This window comes from Brassica napus, chromosome C1, assembly GCF_020379485.1.
Source record: "Brassica napus cultivar Da-Ae chromosome C1, Da-Ae, whole genome shotgun sequence".
NCBI lineage: Eukaryota > Viridiplantae > Streptophyta > Magnoliopsida > Brassicales > Brassicaceae > Brassica > Brassica napus.
In genome coordinates, this window is record NC_063444.1 from 19,490,650 (window position 1) to 19,500,296 (window position 9,647).

The 9,647-nt window shown below is 34.5% G+C and overlaps 2 protein-coding genes across 2 annotated transcripts; one reads left to right on the forward strand and one right to left on the reverse strand.

Moving 5' to 3' along the window:
* Positions 1–1,586: 1,586 nt before the first annotated feature.
* On the reverse strand, positions 1,587–4,794 carry LOC106370799. The gene is made up of 10 exons (XM_022693994.2): positions 4,554–4,794; positions 3,857–4,077; positions 3,366–3,639; positions 3,108–3,208; positions 2,898–2,988; positions 2,606–2,687; positions 2,403–2,532; positions 2,188–2,345; positions 2,001–2,121; positions 1,587–1,910 (listed from the first exon to the last, which is right to left on the reverse strand). Exons 1-10 carry the CDS (start codon positions 4,792–4,794, stop codon positions 1,587–1,589), a joined length of 1,743 nt encoding a protein of 580 aa, XP_022549715.2.
* Positions 4,795–8,336: 3,542 nt separating this feature from the next.
* Positions 8,337–9,268, forward strand: LOC106370772 (EPIDERMAL PATTERNING FACTOR-like protein 4). The gene is made up of 2 exons (XM_013810763.3): positions 8,337–8,643; positions 8,888–9,268. Exons 1-2 carry the CDS (start codon positions 8,541–8,543, stop codon positions 9,112–9,114), a joined length of 330 nt encoding a protein of 109 aa, XP_013666217.1. The 5' UTR covers positions 8,337–8,540; the 3' UTR covers positions 9,115–9,268.
* Positions 9,269–9,647: the final 379 nt, after the last annotated feature.

Genomic DNA, 9,647 nt, shown 5'->3' on the forward strand with positions numbered 1-9,647 from the left:
ATATAAGACAAATAATAACATAACAAAAATATAATTACATCAAGTAAAAGCATTGATATATCACACGTGTCCTTTAAAAACACTTTTGCTTAAAACCCTAATATTCTAAATTTAACCTTTTTAATGTGAGTTTAAGTTCGTTTACTATATAGATATATATTCTAAATTTTCTTACAACCATCTTATTAAAAAGAGTATTTTCTAATGTTTATCAAAACATAAACATGTGTTTAACGGAAAAGTCACATATGAAGAAAATTATCTAAGAGATTGTAAAAAGCAACAAACTGGCGTTGTAAAAAAGCTAACCTATAGTAATGGAAAGTGTTATGTTTATTCTATAAAAATGTATTAATAATCCTTAAAGTTTTTTTTTTAAAACACGGAAATCCGTATTGTTAAATTTTAATCAAGTAAAAATATTTATAGACGGTTATTAAATATTTTATTCATAGTGTGTGATTTTATAAAGTTTAATAGAGTATAGATAGTGAAGAAAATTATTCAAAAATATATATGTAACTAAAAATTAATAGGTCGATGATCGGTGCTCCAATTATGACCAATCTATAGGTCCACGTTATTGTGTTTAATCAAATAATAAACATCAACTTAAGTTGTGTAAGTAAAGAATGAAAAAGACAAACGAAGAAGGGATGAAGAAAGGACAATGATCATCCGTTTGTAATATAATTTCCATCATCATGCAAGTCATAACAAAGAATGATGATCATATATAATCAATTTGAATACAGGGCTCTCTTTTGGAACATATTTAAAAGGTGAGCATATTTGGAACGATTGTGCATTAGAGAGTGATAATTTTGTGAGAAGTCAATCTTGAATGATTGTGAAGATTACTAAAGAGATTCACCAACAAAACTTAGTAATAAGGAATACTTTGATAGCGAGAAAAGATTGTTTACCTCCAATTTCCACAGGGGTGGTAGGAGGTTGGTTTTCCATTCTCCAATGGTACGTGTAGTAGTGGTTCGATCGTGTGAAAGAGGACTTGTCTCTATGAGGAAGATGGAATATGGATGTGATTAACTCTTACGCTTGGAAGTATTTTTAATCATATCAATTCGGTGCAAAAACGTTCGGCAATCACGTTCGTTTATGGAAACATAATATTATGTTTTCTATTTTACTTAATGCGATCATAAAGAATGTTTGGTTGGTGATTGAATATATCGTGATTGAATATTCTATTCGATTTCTTATGTTTGATTAGCCGGTTAGTAGATTGTATAATCAATCTTAGAGTTAATGGTGTGTATCCTTATTATTCCATAACTACTATTATTTAACCAAAATCTTATAATTTTGTATGATGTTACATGTTTGCCTAAAATCAAAACCGTAGATACTATCGAACACATTTTTTCTTAAAACAACCAAATTCGTGAAAGCCTCAAATCCAACAAAACTAAAATGTTCAAACATCAAACTTGAAGTAAAAACACTAAGTAGAGACAACATATATGTAAGAAGGATAGTTTAATGGTGCAAAAACAAAGTCTGAGACTAAAAAAAAAAACAAAGCGTGAGTTTTAGTAACCATAAAAACCAACATGTAACATATCCTAGCCACTTCTTGCTCGCTTGGGATCCTCTGCGTCAGCCTGACCAGCAGCCCTCTTCACACTCCCAAAGAATGTGGAAGGACCATCACCAGCAACTTCCTTGTCCAAAGTTTCTTGTGCGTCTGGTACAGCCACATTTCCTTCGAAATTGGCTTCAACTTCTGGAACTTCTGGAGTGAGCACCTTTGTCACAGTCAAAGCTTGGGTCTTGCCAGTTAAATTGTGATTTGACACCTTCACAACGAATTTGCGGGTCTGTCCTATTGTATCGATAAGAGCTTGAGGTACCGGAACCAAGTGATCATCCCCTACATCCTCATTGGCCTACACAAAGTAATCAATTGTCACTATATACCCCTAATTATCTTGGAAAATACAGTTCTAAATAACAAAAGCACACGGGTTTGTAATTACCTCGAAATAATCCTCAACCAATTCAGAAGCTTTCTTACCAGATAACTCATATCCAGCACCACCAAGGAGCACAAAAGACGCTTGATCATCATTATCATACACGGAGATCTTCGCCAAGTACCTGTGTCATAAGCAGAGTAAGAATAGTGCATTGAAGTATGAGTTTAAGTAGATCTGAGTCACTTACTGTGCAACACCAACAATTTCGGTTTTCCCACATTTCTTACACATAAGGCTAGTAGGCCCTTTGGTTGCCTTAGTGTGGCACCCACCACAGCCTATGTAATACCATGATGAGCCGTGCGCAACATCTCCAATGGTTGCTATGCACTCAAACCAAGCAACCTGCAAAATGGTAAACGATTAAATAAGGAATCAAGATAATCATATTAGATGTGTCACCAATTGGTACTGAACAACCTTCGCATCTTCCTGCTTCATATAGGAAAATAGCTCGCCTATGGTCATTGTCTCAGTCTTAGTGACAATGTCTGCGTCAACTCTGTTAGCAACATCTAGATTCGTGTTCATCCTGAGGCCAACGTACAAACATCAAAAACAATGATGGAATAACGACTAACAATTTTAAATAAAAGAAAGATTACCAAGTGAGATAATCTCGGGTTGCTTGGACATCAGTGTCCAAAAACACACGTGATGGCGTCATGGAGGAGAGAGCTAGAGCACCTGTAACAAATCCATTGTTATAAGACAGATGAAAGTTATAACGTAAAATGTGATGTAAAATTTTCCATAACAGAGCCTATCGGTTACTCATAGCCAATACGCTCAACTTCTACCAAATACAGTTCTATTCCTCAAAGCCAACCTAACCAGATAATATTCCCTGACCATCCTATGTAATTCTAAAAAATAAGAAAAATTGCTAATACAGACCTCCAAGTCGCTTTGGGTTCAAGGTAGTGACTAAAATAACACGTGCAGTTCCTCCAGATGCTTTGAATCTCTCACTGAAATCGGAGGCGGCCTTGTCTCATAGGTACAACTTCATCACTGGATCGCTATAACATACAAAAACATGTGTGAATAGAGAGACAGCTCATGAATATGAAAATAATACAGATTAGCTTACTCATGTGTTTGAACATGAAGCAGAACTCGGCGCAAAGAAGCTATTTCGGTATCATCTAGCACGAGAGTGTCACTGAGAACCTGCCCATTCACAAGCTTGATATGGCCAACATAATCTGCAAAATAAAAAGCAAACTCAATGCTTTATATATCATAAACACACAATGTAACCAAAAACGTAAGTATGGATCTTAACACTATCCTAGACAAAGAAGGCTGAATATATCTGATCGAATTAGAGTAACATTATCCTATATACCAGTGAGACCTTACCATAAAGATCCCCTCGCAAGTCGCAGGCAGCATCGAACTCCTCATATCCATGGAACCGGAAACGATCCTCAGGGAAACATGCCGAACTGTCCTCTAGATCAGAGAGGACAGAAGTCGATGAGAATGTGATGGTGAAACTTGGATCCTCAACACGATACAAAGTCTTGTTGTTAGATCCGAAAAAGCTGTTGAGTCTGTAAATGCCACCAGCTCTCATGTGTGGCAAATAAGTGTCTATCCTCCCAGCTGGGATGAAACCCTGAATGACAGTCTCCTGTTATCATCATAATAAAAGAAATTAATCAGAAATGCTAGAGATGAGATCTTAGAAATGCATCAACAACAAAATTATAGTTTATTGTAATATCAACAAAAGCAAACACTTGCTATGAATGCACTAAAGTACAAAATAATAGAACAATAAGTCTGATTCTAAAATGTTTATCAGCATCATTTCTAAACTAAGTTGTAATATAGAACTCGGTTTATACCTCTTGGTCGATGAGAAGCATCTCGAGACCTAGAAGCACTTTTGTCACAACATTTCGAGCTTCCCAGAAATGGATCAACCGAAACCTCAGCTCGCCGTCATGAGCTCCGTATTTCACACATTTGTAAGCCACAACCTCTGCCGAGACAATGGCTTTTCCCTTGGCGCCAGAGGAGACAACGGCTTTGCCTCTAACACGTGAAGAGACACCAGTCTTCATACCTGCATAGGAATACGAACGTTGCCATCAACAAAAAGGAAACTAAACTACGTACCACAATTTCACATGCTTTTATATTTTCTGTAGTATAAACACTATATGCCATAAAAAATCATCTTATTCATCTCGTTGTTTTATACCTCAAAGCTTTAGACTCTCTATTTTTTTAAGGTAATCAAACAGAGTCTATAGTTTTAAACCTCAAAGCTTTAAACTCTCTAATTTTTTAAGGTAATCAGACGGACTCTATAATTTTTATGGTCTGATAGGAATACGAACGTTGCCATCATCAAAAAAGGAACTAAAAATCCACAATTTCACATGCTTTTCTATTTTCTGTAGTATAAAAATTATCTTTTTAAAAAAAATCATTTTATTCATCTCATTGTTTTAAACGTCATAGCTTCATACTCTCCATTTTTTTTATAGAAATCAAACGGACTCTATAATTTCATAAGGAAACGATAAGAGTTCTTACCATTGGGGTTCTTCGATTTAGGTTCGCCGATAAAGACGCCGGAAGAGATAGCGGGTTTGCCGCTGAGTTTGGTCAGACCGGAGGTCACCGACGCTTCACCTTTGGCTCGCTTCGAATGGGGATCGCCTATTGAGTGGCCGGATGAGACAGAGGGTGTTCCGATGGGTTTGATCGGTCCGGGAGAGGAGTCAGACTCAACGGCTTTTGGTTTCTCGGAGGTGGATTTTCCGTTGGAACTCATTGCAACGAAGCTTAATCGAAATAAGACTTGGATCAAGAGTTGTATAAACAAAATCTGAAGGAAAAAAGGCGGATCAAGAGATTTATAAACAAAATCTGAAGGAGAAAGGCAAAACGAATCCATAAATGAGAGTAAAGAGAGAACGAAGTGAAAGATGTATTGATTGTTTAGGGGTCAGATCGCGAAACGGATCAAAGAAGAGGAGGAGCAAAAGGATGAAGAATCGACAAAGGGGATGAAGAATCGTCTCGGGTATTAGGGTTGGAGAAATGCGAAAGAGAGGGTCGAAATGGTGTGGTCGGCGCCGTGTCTTTTGCATGATGTGTTGGGCTTGAGGCCCATTCATATCAAACATTGTTTTTAAAAAAAAAATCACGGTAAGCCCAACAAAGGCAACACACAATGACATGGCAAAAACAGTATATCTAATTGGTTGATTAAAATTGGCTACGTGGACAGCCTGGTTGAGGAGGATATCCTCCTTTTATTACTTATGATTTCTGATTGGATAGAACACTATAGGGAAACTAAGTGTTGTGTTTTGCTTAAGATTACATGAAGCATAGATGTATTTTATGTTATGTATATGATATCTGATGTCATCGTACGGTTATGGCAACAATGAAAATGGTTGTCGTTAAGATGTTAAAAAGGAATAATTAACGGTTAGTGTTTGTTTGTTAGGTAACTGTTCCATATGGTTAAGGAACATGTAAATTTATAGTATTTTACTCATTTAAAATGCTATGTAAAAAATGTTAAATTTAAAATGTTTCCGCTGCATTTTAAGAAAATGTATTTTGTGTTATGAAATATTAACACAATATAAAATGATTATGCTATGATACATGAATGACAACTAATTTTTTTGTGTTTAATTTGTTTCTTTCATGAGATCTTTGATGATCAATTGAAAAGGTGGATCTTATTTTTTATCGCTACTTCTTATTTGTTTTTCGTCATGATTTGTCAATACATACGATTCCACAACTCTTTATATAGACAGTTAAAGGTTGGAATGATTAATAACCAAGCATTGCAATGGTTAGTAAGAATTGTAATTGTTAACACCAAACCTTGCAATGGTTCATCACCAAAATTTACCACTATGAACAGTTGCAACGGTTTATCATAGTTATAATAGCTTATATCTAAAGACTACAATCATCAATAGTTGCATAGTTTATAGATATATATCATAAAAAATTTAAATTATCCAAAAACTAAATTATCTAAATATTTATAGATAATTTTTATACTCTTTAAATGTATATAAAATAGATAGGAAAATGAACAAAAACATAACTCATTAAAAGGTTATGCATATTTTAGGATAAAAATATTATCTTCAGCAATTTTGAGAATCCTTAAAAATTTATGCAGTTTTAAAAATGAAAAACACATCTGTAGACAAAAAATAACTTAGAAAATTATTAGAACAATTTATGATAAAAAGATATATTTTATACTTTTTAACAATATGTTAAATTTATTGTATTTTTAACATGAAAAATCATTTTTATTAAAACACACCTTTTATACATTTTAACAATCTCTTAAAAACAAATGCAATGTTTTTTTTTCGGTAACTGAACAAATGCAATGTTTAGATTCTCAAAATATTTGAGGATATATGTTCTTATCTTAAAATTTGAATAATGTTTTGATGAGTTATCTTTTAGTTCATTTTCTTTTTTAATTTTATATACATTTAAATAATACTAAATTTGTCTATAAATATTTGGGGTAATTTTATTTTTGGATAATTTAATTATTTTTATAATTAAATGACACAACCTTTTGTTTTCAATAGTTGCTTGAATGAAAAGACATAACATTTTGTTTATGAGTGAAAAAAACTCAACCTTTTAAAACATTAATTAGGATTCATATTATTATTATATTTAAAATAATATTAAATTTGTCTATAAATATTTGGGTGATTTGTTTTTTTTGGTAAATTAATTGTTTTTATAATTAGAAAGACACAACCTTTTGTTTTTAACAGTTGCTTGAATGAAAAGATGCAACTTTTTGTTTTCAATAGTTACAAAAGTGAAAACACACAACCTTTTTGTTTTTAATAGTTACTTAAATGAAAATATACAACTTTTTGTTTTAAATAGTTATAAAAGTGAAAAAAACACACCCTTTCAACATTTATTAGAATTCCTATTATTTGTAGATATGAGACAACATAACTCATTGCAATAACTAATACACAACTCTTGAGATAAAGAATTGTACAAAGACATTTTTGAATATTTAACTTCATCAAAAACCTAATATCATTTTTAATGAAAAGACACAATTCTTAATGTTAATGTTTTTTTGTCAATTTTTAGAAAATACATAACCTTTTTGACGACTTAAAAAAACAACATTTCAACATAATAGGAATTCACAACTTTTGGAATTAATTAAGATTGCTATTATTAATAGATAAACAAACCTATATATAATCTTAGAATTTCCTGGTAATAAACTACCATTCGGGTTGCTCTAGAGTGTTATTGAAGAGTAGGTTTCTCTCTCCTTCTGCTCTGTTCCCTCTCCTAAATCCGACACAGAGGAAAAGATGAGCTGAAACCTCAACCGAAGATCTTACAACTCCATCTCTGTAATTATCAAGTTTGGTTCTGGGAAGCGGTGATTCCTTCTACACTGTTGTCTCCATCTTTCGTCTCCGGGAAACGGTTGACATCACCGGTTTCGCCGGCTTTCGCTCTCGGGAATTGGTGGCTCTGACAGCACGGTTCTTTCGTCGGCTTTCCCTCCGGGTTGTCTCTGGAATCAGTTTTCGTTGCCCAATCGACTCTCGATATGAGATTCCAGGTTTTTTTTTCTTGGCTCGGTCGCAGATGGTTGATGTACTCTTCGAAGCGTAGATCCATGGTTCAAGATCTATAGTTTTCAACGGTTTTGGCTGGCTTTCATGGTGGAGTTCGGTCGTGCTTTTTCTCTGACTCCGGCGGAAGATGATGTCACATTCCGGTGGATGTCCGATTAGTGCGGGGACGGTGATTTGCATGCCGGTGAAGTGAGGCAGCTTCGATCTTAGGACATGTGCCCCTCGAGTGGTGTTTCGGTCAAGATGTGGCGGCCTTGTGACGCGTGTTCCTCGCTGGTGAGGGATCCAACACGTGTCCCGTCCACGCAACACTCGTGAATAAAGTGGCGCTTTCCGGGTTTAGGTTGATAGGCTTAAGGTCCAAAGTGATCTCTTTTAGTTTGCCATTCTGTTTTGGGTTTTATGGTGTGTTTATCTTTGTACCGTGACGTGGGCTTGGTCCTTTGGGCTTTGACCCTTTAATAAAATTTAAATGGAAAAAAAAGTGTTACTGAAGAGTCAAAACAAGAGTAAATAACTAAATAGTAAATACAGTCAAATAGAAAGAAAACAAAACCTTTAATAAAATTTAAATGGAAAAAAAGGTGTTACTGAAGAGTCAAAACAAGAGTAAATAACTAAATAGTAAATACAGTCAAATAGAAAGAAAACAAAAGAAAGACAATAACAATTTGTATTTAAGAACTGGATTCCAAAGCTTCATGTGTCTATTCAATACACTGTTCACGCACTCTCTGTCTTGAGTTCTTTTTAACATAAGACCAAATGAATAACCCCAAATCCTAAACACACAAACATAAACCCCAAAAATATCTCTCCCGTTAAAAGGAACATAAACAACAAATAGCCACACACTTGTCTCAGCTAACGTTCGCATTCTCGCCGGTTCTTGCTAATGGGCGCTCTCCGTCGCCGTGGCCGCCGTCGCTTTATCTTTGCTGCACTCGCCACATTTGCTCTCCTCCACCTCTTCTTGGCCGCCTCCACAGTCTCAGCGGGTAAGAACACAATAATCTCACACTAAGTATTGAAAGTGATTTTCTTTGCTTTAAGAAAGAGTATTGAAAGACTGATTTTCTTGCGACATGAACATGGAATTTCTTGATTTTCTGAGGTAATTTCATACAAAGCTCAGTAAACTTTTGTTTGATTAATTAAATAAGCTAGTTACCTTTTTAAGCTCAATCCTTAATTGATTTTTGATGTTTAATAAAGAGCGAATTAAATCGATTGTTAATCCAGGTGGATGGCTTGGTCAAAGAACCGGGTCGGATTTTCACGGTCATCTTACGGGGAATAAGCGGTTTGGCGGACCTGGTTCATCACCACCGACGTGTAGATCGAAGTGTGGGAAATGTCAGCCGTGTACACCGCTTCACGTACCGATACAGCCCGGTATGAGCATTCCATTAGAGTATTATCCTGAAGCTTGGCGGTGCAAGTGTAGCGACAAGCTTTTCATGCCGTAGATTGTTACTTATTTAGACAACAAATTATTAAAAAGTGTTTTAGTGCTTTTTGTTTTGTTTTTCTCATTTGTCTCTCACTTCAGTTTCGCTGATTAATTAGTGTATTCAAACATTTGTGTTAATAATTTAATATTAAAATGTTAGTCTCCAGGAAGGCAACTTTCGCTGTGATATTACCGAGAGAGAGAGAAGGAAAGTCCTCATCTCTTTTTACCCCTAATGACACTTGGTCCATCGTAGAAGAAATCATACAGGCGTGTACTTAGGGAGTGTTTTGTTTTGCTATCTTCTATTTTTGATATAGGAAAATAAAAGTGTTATATACAAACCAGTTTGATCAAGAAAATAATATACAAACCAGTAACATAAAACGACAAATGCTCTAGACAACTATGAATGGTAAAATATCATAATAATCTAAAGAGAAAATAGCAAACATTTTTAATTAAATAACTATACAATAAAATGTTACAATGTTAAAGTAGCAGAAGTGTAATTCTTTTTTTAACGTTAATTTTAATATAAAGTTTGAT